The sequence below is a fragment of the Cucurbita pepo genome, chromosome 12 (assembly GCF_057944985.1).
Source record: "Cucurbita pepo subsp. pepo isolate OVF chromosome 12, ASM5794498v1, whole genome shotgun sequence".
Lineage (NCBI taxonomy): Eukaryota > Viridiplantae > Streptophyta > Magnoliopsida > Cucurbitales > Cucurbitaceae > Cucurbita > Cucurbita pepo.
The window spans coordinates 268,555-292,367 of NC_141809.1; the positions used below are offsets into that span (position 1 = coordinate 268,555).

Here is a 23,813-nt window from a genome sequence, read left to right on the forward strand (position 1 = left end):
ATCATTGCCCCTACCCAATTTCCTCTTAACTTTTGTGCCAAAAGGAACCAATCTCATTGTCCCTATAAAAGGACATAATCTATTTGGCCCCCTTCATCAAATCAACCACATGCTATCTATCTTGTTGATCTTTGTGATAAAATTTGTCACATTATATTCTTAGTGGGAGAAAAGGAACCAAAAAAAAAAAAAAAAGTGGGATTCTCCGAGCATAAGTTGTTAAAATATTTTCAAAACTCGAACTTTTGATTAGTTTTCTTGACCTACTTAAACAGTCAATTGTTAATGTTTCTCTTTATCAGTTGCAGGCTCAAATCACCTCTGATCGTTCACGATTTCACAATTTTCATGATGCAAAATCACTCGACAGCAAAAAAGTGTTTGTACTAATTCTATCGAGGATCGATATTTAAAATTTTGGTAAAGATTATAATATGTTTTTTAAAAAACTATTCTCTAAAAAAAGAATAAGAAATGGAGTGAAATATTCTCCTCCATATTATTGTAGATACCAGAAGTGCCCCACCTCATTGCACCCACTACCCTCAGCTCCTCTTTATATTTATTCAATCATAGACACAGCAAGACATTTAGCAGAACAAAAAACTTTACACACGTTACAGCAAACCCACCAAAGAAAAACTGAGAGGATTCCTTCTTCAATGGTGGAAGAAGAAAGCTCCTCCATGATGCCAAAGCTCATCACTTTCCTCTCTTCTGTGCTTCAAAGAGTGGCCGAGTCAAACGACGATCTCGTGGACGATGACTCGGCCATTGAAACGCAGAAGAACTCGGCATTCCATGGCTTGACTCGCCCATCTATCTCTCTTCATACCTACCTTGAAAGGATCTTCAAGTATGCCAATTGTAGCAACTCTTGCTTCATTGTTGCTTATGTTTATCTTGATCGCTTTGCTCAAAGGCAGCCATTGTTGCCTATCAACTCCTTTAATGTTCATCGTTTGCTCATTACAAGTGTTCTTGTTGCTGCCAAGTTCATGGATGATCTGTAAGTTTAATTTTCTTCTCTCTTTTCCCCCTTTTTTTGTAATATACAGTAATAATTGAGTTTTAGGACCTCCATTCGTTGTGTTACGAGTATATGTATGCATCTCGACTAATTTCATAACACAAGAACCTCTGAAACTCCGCATTCACGATAATTGAATCTAAATCTTTAAAGGGTATACCAAAATGTGAGATTCCACATTGGTTGGAAAGAGGAACGAAGCATTTCTTATAAGGGTATGGAAATCTCTCCCTAGTAGACGCATTTGAAAATCGTGAAGTTAATGACGATACATAATGGGCAAAAGCGGATAATATTTGCTAGTGGTGGGCTTGGACGGTTATAAATGGTATCAGAGCTAGTCACCAGGCAGTGTACCAACAAGAACGTTGGGTCCCCAAGAAGGGAGTGGATTGTGAGATTCCACATTGATTGGAGAGGGGAACAAAACATTCCTTATAAGGGTGTGGAAACCTCTCCCTAGTAAATGCGTTTGAAAACCATGAGTTTGATGGCGATACGTAACAAGCTAAAGCGGACAATATATGCTAGTAGTAGGCAAGGACGGTTACAAATGGTATCAGAGCCAGTCATCAGGTAGTGTGCCAACGAGGACGTTGAGTCCCCAAGAGGGGGTGGATTGTGAGATTCCACATTGCTTGGAGAGAAGAACGAAACATTTCTTATTCGGGCGTAGAAACCTCTCCCTAGTAGACGCATTTTAAAATCGTGAGGCTGATTACGATACGTAACGAGCCAAAACGGACATTATGATTTGAAAAGAAAATTAAGGGTTGGTTTTTGTTTTCAGGTGTTACAACAATGGTTTCTATGCAAGAGTTGGAGGGATCAGCACAAAAGAGATAAACTTTCTTGAAGTGGATTTCCTCTTTGGATTAGGGTTTCACTTGAATGTGACACCCAACACATTCCACACCTATTGCTCTTGTTTACACAAAGAGATGCTTCTACTAAAACCTCCTCTTAGTAACTCTCTATTAACTTCTTCAGAAACATCACTAAATAAAGCTTCCCATTTGAGCTTTGAAGAAGATGAAGCTTCCCATCATCAAAACCAACACCAAGTAGCTGCTTAAACAAACAAACCCACTAATTATTTTCAAGTTTTAGCTTAAAAATATCCCATCAAATTCATTTGGGTCTTCCCCAAATTACATTTCCTCAAACTTTTAGTATCATTTCCTTAGTGGGTATTGTAAAACTCGATGATCGAGATGATAATGTACAGATATTGAAATCCAGGAAGAAGTTCGATTCACTTTTCGTTGTCATTCATGTCTTTTTCACTTAGTTGTACTTGGGATTGATAATTTAGCTTAGCTAATCATTTTAACGATTCTTGTGAGATCCTACATCGGTTGGAGAAGGGAACGAAACAACCCTTTTAAGAGCGTGGAAACTTCTCACTAACAGATACGTTTTAAAACTGTAAGACTAACAACAATACATAACGGACAAAAGTAGAGAATATCTATTGACAGTGGATTTGAGCGGTTAAGAGGAGTGGGACTTCTATATTTATGATCACTTTTTCGTGTATAAATGACAATTTGTTCTATTTGACAGTCAAAGTGGACAGAGAAACATGTGCGAGAGAGGATTTTTAGGGTTAAATTACAAACTTTATTTAATTATTAATTTTGTGTCTAAGTATTTTATATTTAATGGAGTTTGAAATAATATATATATATATATATATATTAGAGAGAGAATCTTTAATGGATATACCATGAAAGGCATCCTTAAAGAAAACAACAAAACATGATTGATCCATTGAGTTTGGATCTTGTCTATTTGCCATTACTTCTATTATCATAGCTCATTAATTATATTTTTTAAAAAACTTATATAACACTCAATAATAATGTATATAGTTTTTTTTTTCATAGAATTTAAGCTTGATTAATCTATTTAATAATTTTATCATATCACACCATTTTTTCTTACAAAACTACCTACAATATCGTAATTATATGAATCAACGAGAGTATAATTCAACTGATTTAAAATACGTAACTCAATCAAGAGGTCAAATGCTCCAATTTTTCCTCCAATTTATTGCTGAAACTAAAAAAAAAAATTATAAGATCGAAGAACATTCAAAATGTTGAAAATCTTTAAGATACGAACAAATTCTTAGTTCTTCTTAATCATCGACGTTTGATTTGTAGCTATATATATATATATATATATATATATATATATATATATATATATATAGTTTTGGGCTTGGCCCAATTATGTTCAATTGGACCCTTAGTTTCAAAGTATTTAGATCTTAACAAATTAAGTCACTATCCATTAAGGTCGTTGAAGTTGAATAAATAAATAGTAATATGATATTTAATAATATTGTCTTCTATGAGTCACATTTTATTTATATTATAAAGTCTAATTCTCTTAACCTAACAATAAATAAATAATTATAATACAAGACCAAAATGATTATTTTAAAAATTTTTAGGAATATTTAATAAAGTTACTTTAGTTTAAAAAAATTTACAACCCGATCGAGTCAGATCGAAAAAATGTCTGAACTCGACTCAACCTGACCCATAAACAACCTATAATTGTTCGTACAATTTAGCCAAAAAAACAATATATTTCAAATGACAAATTATGCCTTTAATTTCTTTACAAACTTAATTAATGTAACATAAAATTGACACCTTTGTTAGAATATAGTTTTCATAACAAAAGTTGTGACCTAACCCACACAACATCATTAAAAAAATAATAATAATAATAAGAGAATTCAATTATTATCCCTAATATTTGATTAAAATATATTTATTTAAAAAAATTAATATTTAATCAAAACCCTAATCTCCCTATTTGGAATTCCCCCTTTGGTCCATTTGTTGTTTCTTCTTCATTAGATTCAAGAGTTGTTGGCTTAATCATTGAATAAAACCAAACAACTCACTATTAAAAAACATTAAAAAAACAAAAAACCCTAATTTAATAGGAGATATTATCCACTTTAGCTCGTTACGTATCACTGTCAGCTTCACGATTTTGAAACGCGTCTATTAGGGAGAGGTTCCACACCCTTATAAAAACGCTCCGTTTCCCTGATTTTTACGTGACAAAAGTAGTTTGAACAGTTTAAAAAAAGTTAAAATTACTCTGAAACATGTCACCGAATCGTTTACACCCGTCATGATGTTGTTGGTTTAGAATAACCATTCCACTTATAAAGCATTGCAAAGTGTTGTGGTATGGGTGTAATTATATTGAGATAAACATTCAACTTTATAATAAGTCCACTTGTGACATCAAACATTATAATATATCCAAAACCCACAATTATATTATATAGTAATTTTAGGTATTTAAACTTTGTATTATAATAATAATCACTTTTATTTATGCCTTTTATCATAATGCCCTCCCTCTCTCTCTCTCTCTTCTCTTTGTTCTAGGGTTTCAACATGGGACTCATCTGCTCTTCTGTTCTCTCACACAAATCCATATAATTTTATATTAATTAATTTCTTTCAAAAAAATTAAAATAAAATAAAAAATTATATTGCTGTCCCTTTTATTATTTTACATTATTTTTTCACCCCTGGTTTTTTCCTGTTCATCTTTGAGTGTTTAAGTTTCTCTCATTTTCTTCTGTTTATGGCTACTTTAAACTTAGGCTCAGCTTCTCACTTTGTTGACCAGCTTCAACAACGCCCTGATCTCCACCTAGATTCGCCGCCCAGCTCCGATCATGTCACTAATCTCAACCACTTCAACGGCAGCGGCGGCTCCGGTGGTAGCGGAGATGCTATGGTTCGTCGACCGAGGGGTCGCCCAGCCGGGTCCAAGAACAAGCCAAAGCCACCCGTGATCATCACGCGCGAGAGCGCTAATACCCTCCGAGCTCATATCTTGGAAATCGGTAGCGGATATGATGTGTTTGAAGCTGTGGCTGGCTATGCGCGACGGCGACAACGAGGGATCTGTGTGTTGAGTGGAAGTGGGATAGTGAATAATGTTAGCTTACGACAACCGGCTGCGGCTGGATCCGTGTTGACGTTGCAAGGGAGGTTTGAGATTTTGTCCCTGTCGGGATCGTTCTTACCACCACCTGCTCCACCAGGTGCTACTAGTCTTACGATTTTCTTGGCCGGAGGTCAAGGACAAGTAAGTTAAATCATCACTCAACTCAAAAGTTTAACCTAATTTTTTTTATCTTCGGATACATGATTATAATTATAGGAAGGGTGGGTGGGATTCAAAATTTTCATCCATAAATCTAATCTTTTATACTTATTCTTAACAAGGTGGTCGGAGGGAATGTCGTGGGAGCTTTGATTGCGTCGGGGCCTGTCATCGTTATAGCATCGTCGTTCAGTAACGTTGCATACGAGAGGCTACCGTTGGATGAAGAAGAATTGTCGATGCCTGCAGCTGGTGGGGACGGAGATGGAGGTGAGGGCGGGGGCGGTGATGGCCACGACAACCCTTTTCCCGACGGATCTTCGGGTTTGCCCTTTCTAAATCTGCCTATGAATATGCCAAATCAGAATCAATTTTTTGGTTGAAGGATGAACTGCAAATTCATGTGTTCCATTGTGTCTTATTGTTCAATCCCAATAATTTTCAGCCCTAAATCCCTCTCTTTCTTCTTCTTTAGCCTTCATCTTTGCCTGTTTGTGCTATAAACTTCATCAAATTGTCTGATTTAATGTTTAATTATAATTACCGAATGACCTGTACCGACATTTTCTACCTCGTTTTTTTGTTCTGATTGCTGAAAGTTTATAGTGACGTTCGTTTTTTTAGCGACGTTTCTTCTGTCACTGAAAGCTTATAATGATGCTTATATCCGTCTTCAGAAATGTTTTTTTTTTTGTCATCGTAAAATCTGATATTTGTTGTTTTGTTCTACATCCGAGTAAATGAGGGGTATATGAATGAATCGAGATCATATTGGAACGAGAGCAATCTTGAGGACAGAATGACTAAGAAAGGCTCGAAGGAAGTGAAAATTACTACCTGTAACAATAAGGTGCACCTTTATCTTCTGTAACTCAATTATAGAAACTTCATGGTTAAACGTTTTTACTTAGAGCAGTTCTATGTCTATGTTAAGCGTTTTTCTGGGGATGCATATGAGTGAGAATAAAGCATGATAGAAAAAACTCGTGTTAGTATTTGAGGATAGTTTTTCACTCTTAAGAAGCAAAGAGTATGTAATGTGACCATGTCGTAGGAGAATGTCGGGGCCATCAGGTACAGAACCCGAATTTTGAATCTTTATTTGAATTCTAGGTATGAGTCGTTACACTAAATTACTCGTTCGATTTTTCTTTAGAAATGTTGTGAAGAAAAAAAGAATATCCAGTAATTTCAACCTAGTTAATAAAATTTAGTATAATGATAGATTAACACGTTTAGTAAAATAGGGAGACGGTGGGGGACGAAAATTGGGTGGACACGACGATGGGGACGAATAATATAATTCTCATCCTCGGCCTCGTTTAACTAACGGAGAGAAATCTCTCCTCATTTCATTCCTCACAAGTTGAGTCCTCACAAGGCTCTGACTTCACGAGTTAAACGAACATCTCTATTTTTAGTTGTTTAGACATACTTTAATTAGTTGAGTGATGTTTTAATTTACGGTAACGGGTTTGTGCTTTACGAGAATTATATCAAATTAGAGTTTAGGGTTTTAACAATGAGAAAGATATATAATAACAATTAGAATTATTCTAAATTAGGGTTTGTGATCTTCTTCCTTAGAGTACATTAAATATTTTTTGTTCGGTGGGAATAGACAGATTTTGGCTAACAGTGATACAGTCACATGGAGAGTCTGTTCGGTATCCGATCAACACAAAATTTAACGAGCATTCATATTTCATATGGACAAACTTAAATCTAGAGCCGCATGCCCAAACTTCTTTCGAAATCCAACTTTCGAGGTTAAGGCTTAGAGTCGTAACCGTCTCATTATCGAGCCTATCTTTGTCCCTGTTGTCTACTGGTTGTCACCATCTTTCTTACGCCTCATTTTAACCTCAACGCATGTCTCTTTAGTATGTTAGATGATGCACTGTCTTCTACGGTCGTATTAATACACTCGTCTATCTTGACCTTCACGTAGTTGAATGGGCGCAACATAAGAGCCATCGTTTTGTCTGAGTCACAACCTACTATTAATTACTATGCTTCACACGTGCTTACCATAAGCGGCCCTTGGCTTTAGCTTCTTTCAATGCTAAGAACACTATTTTTTTTTTCTTTTTTTTTTCCTTTTGTGGGATTATGAATTCCACTATGGTGGGTGGTTATTTATTTAATGGCATTCACATTATAAAATATATAATATCATTTTTATATTAATCATCAACCTTTATTAAACTCATAAATTTATATAACGGGTCAGCCTTACGATTTTAAAGCGTGTTTGTTAGGATCTCACAATCCACTCCCCTTGAGGCCAGCATCCCTCATTGGCACACCGCCCAGTGTTTAGCACTGATACCATTTATAACAGCCCAAACTCACCGCGGACAGATATTGTCAATTTTGGCCCGTTCGTCGTCAACCTCACGGTTTTAAAACACGTTCAAGGAAAAGTTTCCACACGCTTGTAAGAATCGTTTGTTTCCCTCTCCAACCGCTTAGGGTTCAAAGACCTTCTAGACACAAATTTAAAAGTTAACCGGAGGAGAATAAGAATAAATTTTTATTTAAAATTTATTTTTGTAAAGGAATATTATTAAATTGTAAAGAAATAACCTTTTTCCTTTTTTTTTTTTCTTTTTCTATTATTCATGGTTAATTTATTAATCTTATGCTTGTTCTTTTCTTATTGGCTAAGCAAACAATAGAGTAAATTAATCATAAAATGTGACTAATTGCTCCATTCATTTCTAATTTCTCGACATTAAAGATGAAAAATAAATTAAGAATAAATATTTATATGATTTTCTATATGTAATCTTTATGTTTTCCAATTTGAGGCTAAATATATTCATCACAAACCTGCCTTCGTAAGATCGTGTTTAATAAATTGTACCTTTCTCGGTTGTGCTAGACATTCTCGACCAAAAAAGACAAAAAATAATGACATGGATACATGAGCGTGAAGGCCAAGATCCGAATTTGACGTCTCGATAAGTCTCTGTTCATCTTCGTTCAAGGGAGGGATGCCCTCAAACAGATGCAACTAAACAAGTAAATGGCAACGAACAATTTTTGTGGACCAGGAAGACCAATTCGAACCGTTCACGACATCAGGTTGGGGAGGACAACGACTACTAAAAAAGGTGAAACTTACATGTTTTTAGAGGTCGTACTTGATCCATCCGACCTCTAAAAGTTGCAATTTAGCAAAAAAAAAAAAAAAAACCATTTCATACCTTTTTCTCATATGTGTTGTGTTGCAGTTGAGTGGATATATCCGCATCCTGAAATTTATTTTTAATTAATTATTAATATTCCAATTTTATTGATTAATCTACATTAAAAAAATTAATGAGAATTGTGGATTTTAGTGTAACGTTGTTATCGACATTATTATTATTAATATTCTTACTAGTTTCCATTAAAAACACAACTCCAACCAGCTAATATTGTATTAGTTATTAGTGAAATTGTCACTCTCAATGGACGAGATTTAAAGGACCATTTTGAAAACGTTAAAAACGAATCATTCCCGGTATGTTAGCATCGTGCTTTAAATATGTTTGTTCATTAACGTAAAGCAAATCCCGAGAAATAGAGTCGTCCCATCTAGCATATTTCAAATGGTTGTTCATCAGGAAAAAAAAATGTATCATCCCAAACTCACCACTAGTAGATATTGTCCGTTTTGGCTCATTACGTATTGTCATCAGCTTCACGATTTTAAAACGCGTATGCTAGGGAGAGGTTCTCACATCCTTATAAAGAATGCTTCGTTTCCCTTTCTAACTGATGTGGGATCTTACAAAGAGAGTATGATAAGGGTAGGGTTGTGGGAGAGCGATACGAACGTTTAAGTGTCATACCTAATAATAAAGTGTTGTAATATGAACGATGGGTACTCGACTCAAGTAACGTGAGGCACGTGGATTCCCATGTGAATTAATAAGATTAGCCTTGTTAACCTAAATGGTCCCTCAAGTATCCAACATTAAAGTAGGGCTGCAAGAGAGAGGAGGGAAAACAAAAGCTTCCATGTGGGAGGAGACAAAGAACTCAAACTGTGTGCCCATGAAGATCTCAAGAAGGATAAAGAAAATAAATAATAAATAAATAAAACATTCATCTTTTCAAGAACAATGGGAAGACTTTTGATTGGCCAAGAACTCTAGAAGTATATATATATATATATTAAATAACAATATTTTATCTATGTTTATTTCCTCGTAACAGTCCAAGTCTACCACTAGTAGATATTGTCTACTTCAGCTCGTTACGTATTGTTGTTTTCCACACCCTTATAAGAAATGTTTCGTTCCCTTCTCCAATTGATGTGAGATCTCACAATCCATCTCCTTAGGAGCCAGCGTCCTCGTTGGCACACTGGCCGATGTCTGGCTCTGATACCATTTGTAACAGCCTAACCCCACCACTAGTAGATATTGTCTGCTTTAGCCCATTACGTATTGTCGGTAGTCTCACTGTGGGTTTCGGCTGTTACACATAAAAAAAATTAATACAAGTTGTTTAAAGACCATATTCCACATCAATTTGAATGTTCAAAAATTTAGTAAACACAACCTTGAAGATGAAGGACTGACTAGAAAATTTTAAATTTTCGAGACTCTGTTAATGTAAATTTGAAAGTTTACGGTCTTAACTTGACATTTTTAGAAGTTCAAAACCCTAATAGATATGACCGTGAAGGTAAAGGACCTGCTCGATATTTTTAAACTTTAGAGACCCTGTTAACCTAAAGTTCAAAAATCGAGTAGATACGATCGTGGAGGTTCAGGGACATATAGTTTAACCTAACGAAAATCCCGAGAACCCAATCGAACATAAATTCTATTAATTTATCAAGTTAAAATAATCCCTAAATTCATAAGGAAAACAAGGAAATCTCCTCCAAAAACTCCCATGAAGCTTCATGATCTTCATGGCCTTCTCCTTGGTTGAAGAAGATCTTCCATCGCCATTCAAGATCCCTACCAGCTTCTTCACTGTGCCACAACCCATCATCTCCTCTAAAACCCTCTCACTAGGATGATAATTGCATATCAACCATAAGATTTTCACCCCAATTTTTGTAGCTGTATTTGATGTACTCATTTTCTTCGTCACCGTCGCTATTCCCATGATATGCTCCGCCATGGCTAACCGTCCCTCCGCACAATCGCTTAGAAGTTTGAGTACGTGTAATATTTTCTCGCACTTCGATCGGTTCGAGTCAGGAAGAAGGTCGATCATGATGCAAACAGCACCAGCTTCAATCAATAGAAGACGACATTTCTTAGAGGATTCCATGATTTCTATCAAAAGTTCGAGGGCAGATGAGAATAACGTCCCGTATCGACTAGAAAAAAAATAAAAGATTTAGTTAGAAACGTCCAACTAAAGTAATTTCGTGCTTGAACAATGTCATACCACTGTGTAGCTATGGACGAGTCTGTCATCTTAACAGTACTTGCTTTCTTGATTATCTCATCCGACGCGAGCTCCAATATTGACTTGAACAAGTCAATGGCATGATGTTTCGATAAAGAGTTATAATCATAACCCTTTTTGGATATTTGTTGGAGTATTTCCATGGCATAAAATCGTCCTTCTATGCTTCCTCTTTGTAAAACGACCGCCATTGACTTGATCGCTTCTGGTCTCGATAGTAACTCAAATAGCTTCTCGGTTTTGGAAAATGGAAATTGAGATAATACCTATTAAGAATATAAATAAAAGATTGAATATATCGTAACGTATTTCATCGACCGAAATTTTTATATTTATTAACCACGTTCGATCGATAGATTAACAATACCCCTAAAGCCTCCTCGCAAGCTTCAAAATTAGCGAAATTGGAGCTTTCACAAATGGCGACTTGGGTGACTAATCCAACAAGAACTTCAAACCCATTTGCTTGAACAAAGATGGGTTTCGCTCCGACCGCCGCTACATCGTCGATGGCCATGAGTAGCCGTAGTTTCTTCAAAGAACTCGCTTTGAACGGCGACGACTCGATGTTTTTCAAGAGAGCCACAACATCATCGTACTCCATCGATGGCGGTCGGGGCGAGGAGGAGGAGGCGGAGGAGCAAGATTCATTCAATTTCCAAGAGAGTATGAGCCTTTTGAGTGTATAATTTGGAGTGATATCAAAGTTGACAATGATTTGCATGGTCGCAGGGCAAGTTTTCTTGTTGTAAGTGAAGAACCACTTCTCAATATTGGCTCTTTCAAAGGAAACACCGGTGGAAATCGTGACAGGATCATGCATAACCTCCATGGAAATAGGGCACCGGAAGTATGGAGGAATATCTTCCACGGCCGGTGGCGGTGGCAGTGGCTGCGACGGAGGAAGACGGTTTTGGCGGATATCCTCCATTTAAAACGGTGGAGATGGAAAGAGAGGTCGTTGGGTAGATTGATAGCAACATTAAGCTCGTGGGTCTTACAAGAGAGTTGAATGTTTAAAGGGCAAAAAAAGTCAAAGTCAAAGAAGACAACTTTTGTTCCTTTTCGGAAAAAAAAAATAATTAATTTAAAGCTGTTTGAATTTTAAAATATGGAAAATAATAATAATAAAAAAATAAAATTTCTTGAATGATTCAAGTAAAAACAAGAAGAAACGAGATTCTACTTCTACCTAATCCAAAATAAATTAAAAAAAAAAAATTAAATTATTGATTTGATTCTCGAGCTTTTCTCTCCAACCAAACTACCTCGAAAAACATCCTTAATAACCATTTGACATTTGGTTAGACAAATGAGTTGGGGACGAGAGAAACCCTAGAGATGTCCATTTAACCTGTGGGTCGGGACTCACGAGTACTTACTTCGAACAAGATGGGAATTCTCAGTTTAGATGGAGAACGAGGGAGGGAGTGGACAACGTTTTTTTTTTTTTTTTTTTTTTTTTTTTTTTTTTTTTTTTTTTTCGTTAGACAAATGAGACATCCTACACTGTCCCGTAGACATTTCTGATCAAATCGAGCCATAATGTATTTATTAGATTAGATGGGAAGGATAAAAAGACAGAGCTCCATGACGATATTAAAGTTTTGAATAGAGAAAAATAATAATAAATAGAAGATTGGTTGGGGCAGCGAGAAATTGGTGACAATTGATTGCCCACTATGTCTAAAAGAGAGTTGACTTTTTCTTATAAAATTGATCCACTTGACCAATGGGAATTCAAACCAAATTTACATATTAATCTCTCTCTCTCATTTAGGTGGTTGATTAGACATAATCCATCCATTAATAACTTTTTAATTATGATAATCCCAAAAGTAAGTGAGGATGATTCAACTGTTTTTTACTGTGGTAAATCGTTAACGAACCCAAAAATAATTTTTTTATATCCACACGAGAAGTCATACTTTTATTTGAGAAGCCTTTTTTTTAATCTTAAAATAGGAGAATCGAGCTCCATCTTTGTAACAGTAGCCCGAGCTAATTCATATTCTACATCACTATGAGATCCCATATTGATTGGAGAGGAGAACGAATCATTTCTTGTAAGAGTATGAAAACTTCTCCTTAGTATACATGTTTTAAAACCATGAGGCTAACAGTGATACGTAACGAATCAAAGCGGACAAAATTTGCTAGTAGTGGGTTTGAGCTATTACAAATGGTATCAGAGCTAGACACTCGACAGTGTGCAAGGAAGAATGCTAGACTCCCAAAGTGATGAATTGTGAGATCTCACATTGTTTGGAGAGAGGAACGAAACATTTCTTATAAGGGTGTGGAAACCTCTCCATAGCAATCGCATTTTAAAACTGTGATGCTAACCACGATTTATAATTGACCAAAGCAACCAATATCCACTAACCGTGGCTTTTTTTTTTTTTTTTTTTTTTTTTTTTTTTTTTTTTTTTTTTGAGTTTTTAGCCCAACATATTAATAGGAAATGAGCTAGTGGAGTAAGTTGATTGGCTTAAATTAATTATGTGGAAGATGGGGAAGACGACAAAAAAAAAAAAAAAAAAAAAAAAAAAAAAAAAAATTGTCAGCCTAGAAAATACATTAAAATAATAATTTGGCTAACTAGACAAAGAGGGGTGACATGGTTGTTTATTTAAATTTTATTTAATTAAAAATTTCAATTTTAAATCATTTGGTCAAATAGGGATGCACATGCAACCCGACAACTCGGGCCAACCCAACTCGAACTATAAGGGTTGGGTTGATTAGCATTTTGGGTAGGGTTGGGTTCATTTTTCTGAACCCAAACTGAATCGGTTCGATTTCGGGTTTGTGGACAAAACCTTCGAGTTAACCGGGTCAAATTTCTTTCTCAATTTAACTTTCATTGGATGTCACTTCAATAAATCATACATATTTATACCTCACGAACATGGATATATATAAAATTTAAACAAATAAAATGGGCTAATTGCAAAATTTAACAAATTGTCTGGACTAATTTATGATACCTAAGTAAATGAGGGATACATGAATAAATCGAGACCACATTCGAACGAGAACAATCCTGAAGATAAGATAACTAAGAAGTATTCATTCTTAAGAAACGAGAAATAAGTAACAATATCACAAGGAAATAGCGGGACCATTAGATGTTAAATCCAAATTTCAAATCCCGAACATGAATCGTTACATAATCATATAAAAATTCAAGGGGTATAATTGTAACAAACTACATTGTTGAGGGTAGTTTGTGCAATTATTTTTATTTGTTATATTATTGTTAAATGGAGGCTATGACAAATATATAATTAGAGCTATCATGTAATCCCTTTACTTTTCAATTATTATTTTTTATTTGATATTTTTTTCTTAACCATTTGAATTCATTTATATAATATTTAAAAGTTTAGTCTAATATTGCGGTGACATGATGACTACACCTTATACTATAATAAGAGTGACCGATCGATATTTATTTATTATTTTATTTATAAGTTTTGAATTACTTTTAATTTGCGTTTAAAATGATTAAATTTAAATAAGTTTGTAACTTTTTTTCATATTTAATATTGGAAGGTTTTCAAATAAAGGTGTAATAAAAAGTGAATTTACTTTTATATGAAAAAGTATATTCTCAAAGAAACAAAAATGAAAATAGATTTAGTTATAATTTTATCAAAAAATTAAAGCTACCGACAAATTAATAATTAATTATTTATTAAATTAAAAAGTATTTTTTATTACCCAAAGTCAACCAATCAAACATTATTTTAATTAATTTAATTGTGTGAAATTGAATTATGTTACTCTAATAGTCAAAGTCAACTAAATTGATTAAAATTTAGTCAAGCACCACAAACCATCCACGTTTTGGAAAAATTTTCATAGAATTATTCCAAGTTATAAAGTTTTTATATTCTTTTAAATCTTTCTTAGTGCTCCTATTTTTAATATCACTTTTATTCGAATGTGGTTCTGGTTCATTCATGTACTCCTCATTTACTCGGATGTCACAATTTTTATCTATGTTGATAAAACTTCTTACTTTACGAGGAATTTGAACGGATGATCTCTAGATCGAAAGTACATATATTAGGTCAATTGAGTTACGAAATGAAAGGGCATTTCATTATTATTATATTCGAGGGTATTTTTGTCAAATACAATATTTGAAAGGGCCATTTTAGCCCCATAAAACCCACATTTTTCACCCTAAAGCACGATGAAAATCTTATTAGGAAATACAACCTAGTGTAGGGTTGAGTCAAGCCAACCGTGCCAAGACGCCGACAAATGGCGCCCCGTTTGCAGTTCCTGTTTCAGCCATATTGTAATTGGTCCTCGTATCACTATAATGATCATTAATGTCGGGTCCTCCGACCACTGCTCCGGTTAAAACATTCGGGTTCGGAGCGTTCTTGTGGAACCATAAGTCAAATCCAGCTTTACATTCGACTGGGGTTGGGTTAGTCTTGATTGAAACAATGGAAGCTCCTCTATGATGAACTTGGCTCGGGTATTTTGAACCGAGTCCGACCAAGTAGCTCATTCCGTTCGGGTTTGAACCTAGAATATAATCCACCTGAAAAACCAACCCAACATTAAAAACTCGCTTTGGGAATCGAACCCGCATCATTTTGAACATCTCTAATTCAAAACCGAACGTGAAACTTTGGTTTCACTCGACTCCTTTATGGAAGATGAATAAATTCTTGCATGTAAGAAAATGTCATCCATATATAAGATGGATATGAACTGTGGTACCTGAGATTTAGCGAAGGAGATGAGATCAGGCGGCTGGACGAGACCGCCGACGCATTGCATCGGGGCGTGTTTGGCAGCCAAGTAATCGGAGTAGACGGTGGCGAGGAAGGTGGCGGTGGTGACGTATTGAAGGTTGTTCCAATCGGCGAAATAGAGGAGTCCACCAGGGGTTTTCCTAAAATTGTTGTTTCCCTTTTGGAGGCAAGAGCAAAGGAATTGCTCACCTTGGCTCTTGAAATCTGACCACACACCTGATCCCTGAACCTTCCCATCCAAAACGAGCTGCCCACCAAACCAAAAACTAACGTATGAGCTTTGATTAATTCCAACCCAACCGTTTATAGCCCAAGCCTACCACTAGCAGACATGATCTGCTTTGGCCCATTACATATAGTCATTAACTTCACAATTTTTAAAACATGTCGGCTAGAGAGAGATTTTCACACTCTTATAAAGGTTGTTCGGTCCCTCTCCAAATAAAGTGGGATCTCACTATCCACCCTCCTTGGAGGCCAGCGTCCTCGCTGGCACACCGCTCGGTGTCGGTGTCTGGATCTAATACCATTTGTAACAATCCAAACCCACCACTAGCAGATATTATTCGCTTTGGCCTGTATCAACGTAAGCCTCACGATTTTAAAACACGGGTTTCCACACCCTTATAAAGAATGTTTCGTTCCCCTCTCCAACCAATATGAGATCTCCCGAAGATCTTAAGCTATAGTTTAGGGTAAATTAGAACATACCTTAGCCGCAAGGATTTGAACACCAGCAAACTTGTCGTCCCAAGAGAACATAGTTCTTGCCCCACCGGCATTACCCGACCCACCCAAATAATCAAGGTACGCTCGATCCCCAGTTGCACGATAAAGCCAGACAGCAGCCCACAACAATTCATCCTTAATTTCATCAAACATTCCATTCAATACTCATCACTCCAATCATTCAACTAAAATAGAGACAACAAAAACCAAGACATACCTGAAATCCGGAGCTGGAATAGAACTGTCCCACTCCAGGAACACTATTTTGATAAAGCCCTTGATGATTCCTCGCAAATTCAAAGAGCTACAAACAAAATAAATAAGATCAAAAAATTGTTGTAAATTTCTCGAAAAATAATTAGAAAATTATCAAAGACCTGTTTTGCATGGCCAAGAAGCTTGGAGGAATATCGACCATCCGAAGCTTTGAAAGCAATGGAAGCGGCGGCCAGAGCGGCGGCTGACTCAGCAGCGACGTCGGAGCCGGGATGCTGAGCGTCGATCTTGTAGGCAGGACGCGGCGTGGTCATTTCTTCAGGTCTCATCCAACAGCCATGATCGGAGTCGCCATCGCCAACTTGAACGTATAGCACATTGGGTTCTGGATGAGCCTTGAGTAAGTAATCCGTTCCCCATTTAATAGCGGTAAGAGCGTTTTGTAGCTCATGTTTGGCGCCAAGTTGGGGGCTGTATTCCACCACGCTCCATGCTAACATTGTCAAAGTGAATGCCATTGGGAACCCAAATTTGACGTGGTCGCCGGCATCGTAATACCCTCCGACAAGATCTATGCCTGAAGCCTTGCCATCTTGCAGGCCGGAATCTCCACGCCATTTAATTCTTTGATCACTGGGCAATTTGCCTGATCTTTGAGCTTCATAAAACAACAAAGAACTTGTTAAAGCTGCTTTATAATCAGCTCCAAGGCAGCCATTGATATGAGCAAGAACAACTCCAAGCCCAACCAACACACCAACAATGCTACTCGAAGAAGAAGCCATATCGGTAATCTTTAGGAATGTTGATGAAGAACAAGAACGTAGGGTCTGTTTATATAGGGAGAGATATAATTTGCATTCGCATTATAAAGAAAATAATCCAAATTGATTCCACGAAGATTTTTGGCTAAATTTCTATTATTATGTCTTGATTTTTGAAAAAATTAATGAGCATTGTAGATACTGTCTTTTATCGAGATCATAATTTTTGTTTTTTACTTATTTTATTTATTTATGTTCTGTTTTTTACCCATATCTTCGTTGACTTGCCAAATTAATCAACTTTATCATAATAGCTCCCAAAATCTCGACACAATGCAAGATAAGTTTCCATTTTTATCTCTCTCTCTCTCTTCTCTATCACCCACAAAGGAAAGGTAGAAAATTTAGGGTTTACGGTTTACGGTAAAGTCACAAGGTCCGGCTCATGTTCTAAGGGTTGGGGTTATTCGTCTATTAAAGCGATATGTGAGCTGGATTTAGAATGTCGTGAGATAGGTCGGTCTGTATCTGATGTGAGCGTTAGAGCATTGAGAGGACCTTTCCCTAGTACGAGAGGACTGGGAAGGACGCACCTCTAGTGTACTAGTTAATGTGCTCACGGTAAATGCTGGGTAGCCAAGTGCGGAGTGGATCCGATCAGAGGGTGAAATTCCATTGTTCAGTCTCGAGATCAACTACTCATGAAATTGTATTCTCAACTCCCTATTTGGTCAAGTCGTGAAAATGATAGACTTGTTGAATCGGCTACAAAAGTTATTCTCACTCATGCAAATCAAAGGATGAGCCTTTACCGGTTAAAATTTATTACTTTAAGAAATTTTTTAGAGTTCATCGATATATGGGATGAGGAATTTAAATCGATGATCTTTTGATTGAGAGTTCGTGTATAAGATCAGTGGAGTCTAATATAGCTACTACATTCATTTCTCTCGCAATGATCATCTTGTCGAATCAATGAGGGCATATATGTCAAATGAAAGGGCATTTCATTTATATTCGAGGGCAATTTTGACAGATCTAATCTTTGAAAAGACCATTTTAACCCCATTAAACCTTTATTTTCCCAACTAAAATATAAAGAAAAATCATCTTATTAGGAATCACAACCCAACCTAATGGTGTTAGAGTCAAGCCAACTTTGCCAAGACGCCAACTAATGGCGCCGTATTTGCAATGGCTGCTTCAGCCATATTATAATTGCTTCTCTGATCTGAATACCCATCGTTAGCATCGGGTCCTCCGACCACAGCTCCGGTTAAAACATTTGGGTTTGGTGCGTTCCTGTAGAACCATAAGTTGAACCCATCTTGACAACTGACTGGGTTAGGGTTATTCTTCATCGAAACAATGGAAGCTCCTCTATGATGCACTTGGGTCGGGTATTTTGAACCGAATCCAACCATGTAACTCATTCGGTTCGGGTTTGAACCCAGAATATAATCCACCTGAAAAGCCAATCCAATATTAAAATCTCGCTTTCAACTTATTTTAATCATACCACGACATGAATTTTGATATGAACTATGGTACCTGAGATTTAGCGAAGGCGATGAGATCAGAGGGTTGAACGAGGCCGCCGACGCACTGGATCGAGGCGTGTTTGGCAGCCAAGTAGTCGGAGTAGACGGTGGCGAGGAAGGTGGCGGTGGTGACGTATTGAAGGTTGTTCCAATCCCCAAAGGAGAGGAGTCCACCAGGGGATTTCTTAACATTGTTGTTGCCTTTTTGGAGGCAAGCGCAAAGGAATTGCTCACCTTGGCTCTTGAAATCTGACCACAACCCTGATGCCTGAACCTTCCCATCCAAAACAAGCTGCCCACCAAATCAAAAATTAATGTATGAGCTTTGAGTAATTCCAACCTTAATTCAACGTACTCAATCAAACAGTCCATGTTGTTCGCTTTATCTCATTACGTATTGTCGTCAGCCTCTGCTAGAGAGAGGTTTCCATACCCTTATAAGGAATGTTTCGTTCCCTCTACAATCGACGTGGGATCTCACAATCCACTCTCCTTGAGGGTCAGTGTCCTGGTAGACCGCTTGGTGTCTAGATCTGATACCATTTGTAACAGCCCAAGTCTACAGCTAGCAGATATTGTCTGCTTTGGCCTGTTACGTATCGTCGTTAGTCTCATAGTTTTAAAAGCTTGTCTGCTATAGAGACGTTTCCACACCCTTATAAGGATGAAGCCCCTCTCTAATTGACGTGAGATCTCACAATCCACCCTGTTTAGGGGCCTAGTGTCCTCGCTAACACACCGCCTAGTGTCGGGATATGATACTCTTTGTGCCCAAGCCCACCACTAACATTATCCACTTTGGCCTGTTACGTACTGTTGTCAGCCTCACAGTTTTTAAAACGCGTCTTCTAGAGAGAGATTTACATACCCTTGTAAATAATGTTTCATTCCCTCTCCAACCAATGTGGGATCTCATGATCCACTCTCTTTAGAGGCCCAGCGTCCTTACTGGCACACCGCCCGGTGTCTGAATCTAATACCATTTGTAACAGCTCAAACCCACCGTTGGCCGATATTGTTCGCTTTGGCTTGTTACGTATCACCGTAAGCCTCACGATTTTAAAACACGTCTATTAGGTAGAAGTTTCCACACCCTTATAAGAAATGTTCCGTTCTACTCTCCAAATGACGTGTAAATCTCACACAGACCTTAAGCTATAGTTTAGGGTAAATTATAACATACCTTGGCTGCAAGGATTTGAACACCAGCAAACTTGTCGTCCCAAGAGAACATAGTTCTTGTCCCACCGGTATTACCAGACCCACCCAAATAATTAAGGTAGGTTTGATCCCCAGTTGCACGATAAAGCCAAGCAGAAGCCCACAACAGTTCATCCTTAATTGTATCAAACATTTTCGATTAAATTAAGGAACAAAATCCAACAAACCCCATACTCGACCAAACCAAAAACAAAACGTACCTGAAATCCAGAGCTTGAATAGAACTTGCCTGCTACAGAAACACTATTTTGGTATAACCCTTGATTATTCCTTGCGAAATCAAAGAGCTATGAACAAAATAAAAACAACAAAATTTAGAAAACAACACATTCCAATCGACATTCTCGAGGTGAAGAGTATCAGAAACCTGTTTTGCATGGCGAAGAAGCGTGTTGGAATAAGCAGGATTCGAAGACTTGAAAGCAACGGAGGCGGCGGCGAGAGCGGCGGCAGACTCTCCAGCGAGGTCGGAGCCGGGATGTTGGCTGTCGATCCGGAAGGAGGTGCGGGGCGTGGTCATGTCTTCGGGTCTCATCCAACAGCTATGATCTGAGTCGCCATCGCCGACTTCACAATACATCACATTGGGTTCTGTATGAGCCTTTAGTAAGTAATCCGTTCCCCATTTAATGGCGGTAAGAGCGTTTTGTAGTTCATGTTTGGCGCCAAGTTGGGGGCTGTATTCCACCACGCTCCATGATAGCATTGTCAATGTGAATGCCATTGGGAACCCGAACTTCACGTTGTCTCCCGCATCGTAATACCCTCCCACCAAATCTATCTGTTCACTTAAGATTTTGTCACTTTATGAAGATATAATTGAAACATGAATGGAAATCACGACATGCAAACCAAAAAATTTAAATCTTACTCTCAACCTAACAAACTAAACGTAACTCTACTTCTAATAGATATTGTTAGTTTTAGTCCGTTATATATAGTCGTCAACCTCTCGTCTGTTAGAGAGAGGTTTCACACCGTTATAACGAATGCTTCGTTCCCCTCTACAATCAACGTGGGATCTCACAATCCACCTCGCTTGGGGGTCCAGCGTCCTCGCATAGCACATTGCCCGATAATTGGCTCTGATACTATTTGTATCAGTCTAAGCTCACGATTTTAAATCATGTCTGTTAGGGAGAGGTTTTCACACCGTTATAAGGAATGCTTCATTCTCCTCCCCGACCGATGTGGGATCTCACAAGTCACCCCCTTGGGGTTCAGCATCCTCGCTGGCACACCGCTCGGTGACTGACTCTGATACCATTTGTAACAGTCCAAGCCCACCGCTAGTAGATATTGTTTGTTTTGGCCCATTACGTACCGACGTCGGTCTCACGGTTTTAAATCTCATCTATTAGGGAGAGGTTTCCACATACTTACAAGGAATGTTTCATTCCCCTCCCCCACCGCTGTCGGATCTCACAAGCCACCCCCTTGGGGTCCAGCATCCTCGCTGGCATACCGCTCGGTGACTGACTTTGATACTATTTGTAACAGTCCAAGCCCACCGCTAGCAGATATTGTCTGTTTGGCCTATTACGTATGGTCGTCAGCCTCACGGTTTAAATCTCGTCTGTTAGGAAGAGGTTTCCACACCCTTGTAAGGAATGTTTCGTTCCCCTCTCCATCTAATGTGGGATCTCATAATCCACTCCCTTGAGGTCCAGCATCCTCGCTGGCACACCGCTCGGTGACTAGCTCTGATACCATTTGTAACTGTCCAAGCCCACCGCTAGCAGATATTGTCCGCTTTGGCTTGTTACGTATCGCAGTCAGCTTCACAATTTTAAATCGTGTCTGTTAGGGAGAGGTTTCCACATTCTTATAAGGAATGTTTCATTCTCCTCTCCAATTGATATGGGATCTTACAATCCACCCCCATGGGAGTGCAACACCCTCACACACCGACCGTGTTGACTAGCTCTGATACCATTTGTAATGGTCCAAGCCCACCACTAGCAGATATTGTCTGTTTTGGGCCATTACGTATCGCCGTCAACCTCACAGTTTTAAATTCCGTCTGTTAGAAAGAGGTTTCCACACCCTTATAAAGAATGTTCGGTTCCTCTCTCCAACCAACGTGGAATGTCACACTTAAGACCCAGCTTTTTACGTAAGTATTAAAACTTACGCCTGCATCTTTGCCATCATGGAGGCCAGAATCTCCACGCCATTGAACTCTTTGATTTTTGGGCAATTTTCCTGATCTTTGAGCCTCATAATACAGCAAAGACTTTGTTAAAGCTCCTTTATAGTCAACTCCAAGGCAGCCATGGATATGAGCAAGAACAACTCCAAGCCCAACCAGCACACCAACAATGCTACTCGAACAAGAAGAAGAAGAAGCCATATTAGCAATCTTTACAAATGTTGGTGAAGAAGAAGAACATAGGGTTGGTTTATATAGACAAAGATTATGATGATATAATTACCATTGCCATATCAAGCAAAAGGAAACCCTTTGGTTCTACACTTTCTTTTGGTAAATTATTATTACTTTCACTCATATCTTCATTTATGTTCTTCATCCTCTTCTCCTAAATTGACTAATTTATCATAATAACTCTTAAATTCAACGCACAGTGAAAGGTAAGTTGCCATTTTTAAGCATTTTTTACTGACTTCTCTCCCATTCTGCAGGAAAATACAAGATGAAGTTGCCTTTTTCATCTTTGTTCATCATCACTCATCCAACCAACCAACCCCTAATTCTTCCAGAATGCTTAACCATGAGTTCCTATAATTGAACCCGTATGAATTGTTGATATAGACAGTGACTTTCAATTCTTTTAAGTCTTTATTTAGTTATCTTATCATTGGGAAACCTCTCCTTTGATATGGTTTTCGTTCATTCATGTATCACTTGTTTTTACTCCGATGTCACATGAACCAACCTAAATTTATTGTTAATTTTTTTAAAAATATATATTTTATTTAAGATATAGTCGTTGGATGAAAGTCCCACGTCGGCTAATTTAGGGAATGATCATGAGTTTATAATCAAGGAATACTATTTCTATTGGTATGAGCTCTTTTGGAGAAGCCCAAAGCAAAGCCATGAGAGCTTATGCTCAAAGTGGACAATATCATACCATATATGGAGAGTCATGTTCATCTAACATGGTATTAGAGCGAGTCATGCTCTAAATTAGTCATGTCCAAAAGAAAAAAAAGAAGAAAAAAAAAAAGTCGAGACTCCTCGAAGGCATAGTCAATAATTTTCTTCTTTTGATCCTTTCTTCTCTATGGCTTCTGAATCCTCCTATCATTTTCTTCTTTCAACACTCTAATCCATATGATCACCATCAAACTTTCTTCCTCAAATTATCTTCTTTCGAAAAGTCAACTTCTCTCTCTCTCCTTGAGAGTCAAGACAGACTGGGTTATGTTGATGGAACTATGGTTCCACCACCTCGCTTTGAACCAGAAACCTCCTCAACACCAACCCCAAATATTTGGCGTGGAGAGCAGCAATCAACGACTTCTTTATCTCCTGCTCTCCTCTCTCACCGAGGAATTCATTGTTGTCGTCGTTGGTCTCTTCACTGCACGCGATGTTTGGCTTGCGTTAAAAGCTACGTTCGATCATCATTCAAAAGCTCGTAAACTGAGACTCAAAGATGACTTGCAGCTGATGAAACATGGCACCAAACATGTTGTTGAGTATGCCCGTGCCTCCAAAACAATTTGTGACCAACTTCATGCCATTGGCAGACCTGTCGAGGACATTGATAAAGTGCACTGGTTCCTTCGTGGACTCGACACTGATTTTTCAGCTTTTTCTACTGCTCAGATAGCTCTCACCCCTATCCCCTGTTTTGCAGACTTAATCTCTAAAGCTGAAAGTTTTGAGTTGTTTCAGCGCTCCCTTGAGTCCTCTGACTCCACTCCTACAACATTCACAGTCACTAATCGTGGTTGCACCCATGGAAGCCACCCTTCTTCCCTA

The 23,813-nt window shown here is 37.7% G+C and overlaps 5 protein-coding genes across 5 annotated transcripts; 2 read left to right on the top strand and 3 right to left on the bottom strand.

Annotated features, from left to right (window-relative positions):
• The first annotated feature begins 530 nt into the window (after positions 1–530).
• LOC111807412 (cyclin-U4-1) lies at positions 531–2,294 on the top strand. Its single transcript, XM_023693128.2, has 2 exons — positions 531–1,009; positions 1,821–2,294. The coding sequence occupies exons 1-2, from the start codon at positions 663–665 to the stop codon at positions 2,104–2,106; spliced, it is 633 nt and encodes a 210-aa protein (XP_023548896.1). The 5' UTR covers positions 531–662; the 3' UTR covers positions 2,107–2,294.
• A 2,169-nt stretch (positions 2,295–4,463) lies between these two features.
• LOC111807605 (AT-hook motif nuclear-localized protein 23-like) lies at positions 4,464–7,498 on the top strand. Its single transcript, XM_023693401.2, has 3 exons — positions 4,464–5,167; positions 5,308–6,035; positions 7,447–7,498. The coding sequence occupies exons 1-2, from the start codon at positions 4,658–4,660 to the stop codon at positions 5,566–5,568; spliced, it is 771 nt and encodes a 256-aa protein (XP_023549169.1). The 5' UTR covers positions 4,464–4,657; the 3' UTR covers positions 5,569–6,035; positions 7,447–7,498.
• A 2,490-nt stretch (positions 7,499–9,988) lies between these two features.
• On the bottom strand, positions 9,989–11,584 carry LOC111807685 (E3 ubiquitin-protein ligase PUB23). Its single transcript, XM_023693510.2, has 3 exons — positions 10,977–11,584; positions 10,589–10,875; positions 9,989–10,517 (listed from the first exon to the last, which is right to left on the bottom strand). Exons 1-3 carry the CDS (start codon positions 11,538–11,540, stop codon positions 10,013–10,015), a joined length of 1,356 nt encoding a protein of 451 aa, XP_023549278.2. The 5' UTR covers positions 11,541–11,584; the 3' UTR covers positions 9,989–10,012.
• Positions 11,585–14,718: 3,134 nt separating this feature from the next.
• On the bottom strand, positions 14,719–17,111 carry LOC111807515 (endoglucanase 14-like). Its single transcript, XM_023693262.2, has 5 exons — positions 16,497–17,111; positions 16,337–16,423; positions 16,102–16,254; positions 15,356–15,637; positions 14,719–15,173 (listed from the first exon to the last, which is right to left on the bottom strand). The coding sequence occupies exons 1-5, from the start codon at positions 16,851–16,853 to the stop codon at positions 14,856–14,858; spliced, it is 1,197 nt and encodes a 398-aa protein (XP_023549030.2). The 5' UTR covers positions 16,854–17,111; the 3' UTR covers positions 14,719–14,855.
• A 1,136-nt stretch (positions 17,112–18,247) lies between these two features.
• Positions 18,248–20,642, bottom strand: LOC111806964 (endoglucanase 13-like). The gene is made up of 5 exons (XM_087129254.1): positions 20,229–20,642; positions 20,062–20,148; positions 19,824–19,976; positions 18,651–18,932; positions 18,248–18,565 (listed from the first exon to the last, which is right to left on the bottom strand). Exons 1-5 carry the CDS (start codon positions 20,583–20,585, stop codon positions 18,248–18,250), a joined length of 1,197 nt encoding a protein of 398 aa, XP_086985380.1. The 5' UTR covers positions 20,586–20,642.
• Between the last annotated feature and the right edge of the window lie 3,171 nt (positions 20,643–23,813).

Coding starts and splice junctions, on each gene's coding strand:
- LOC111807412 (XM_023693128.2), top strand. CDS start 663: ATGGTGGAAGAAGAAAGCTCCTCCATGATGCCAAAGCTCATCACTTTC. Junction 1,010..1,820: donor GCCAAGTTCATGGATGATCT/GTAAGTTTAATT, acceptor TTTTGTTTTCAG/GTGTTACAACAATGGTTTCT.
- LOC111807605 (XM_023693401.2), top strand. CDS start 4,658: ATGGCTACTTTAAACTTAGGCTCAGCTTCTCACTTTGTTGACCAGCTT. Junction 5,168..5,307: donor TGGCCGGAGGTCAAGGACAA/GTAAGTTAAATC, acceptor ATTCTTAACAAG/GTGGTCGGAGGGAATGTCGT.
- LOC111807685 (XM_023693510.2), bottom strand. CDS start 11,540: ATGGAGGATATCCGCCAAAACCGTCTTCCTCCGTCGCAGCCACTGCCA. Junction 10,876..10,976: donor CTTGCGAGGAGGCTTTAGGG/GTATTGTTAATC, acceptor TATTCTTAATAG/GTATTATCTCAATTTCCATT. Junction 10,518..10,588: donor TCGTCCATAGCTACACAGTG/GTATGACATTGT, acceptor TTTTTTTTCTAG/TCGATACGGGACGTTATTCT.
- LOC111807515 (XM_023693262.2), bottom strand. CDS start 16,853: ATGGCATTCACTTTGACAATGTTAGCATGGAGCGTGGTGGAATACAGC. Junction 16,424..16,496: donor TTCTTGGCCATGCAAAACAG/GTCTTTGATAAT, acceptor TTTTGTTTGTAG/CTCTTTGAATTTGCGAGGAA. Junction 15,638..16,101: donor TTCAAATCCTTGCGGCTAAG/GTATGTTCTAAT, acceptor TTTGGTGGGCAG/CTCGTTTTGGATGGGAAGGT.
- LOC111806964 (XM_087129254.1), bottom strand. CDS start 20,585: ATGGCATTCACATTGACAATGCTATCATGGAGCGTGGTGGAATACAGC. Junction 20,149..20,228: donor TTCTTCGCCATGCAAAACAG/GTTTCTGATACT, acceptor TTTTGTTCATAG/CTCTTTGATTTCGCAAGGAA. Junction 19,977..20,061: donor ATTCAAGCTCTGGATTTCAG/GTACGTTTTGTT, acceptor GATACAATTAAG/GATGAACTGTTGTGGGCTTC.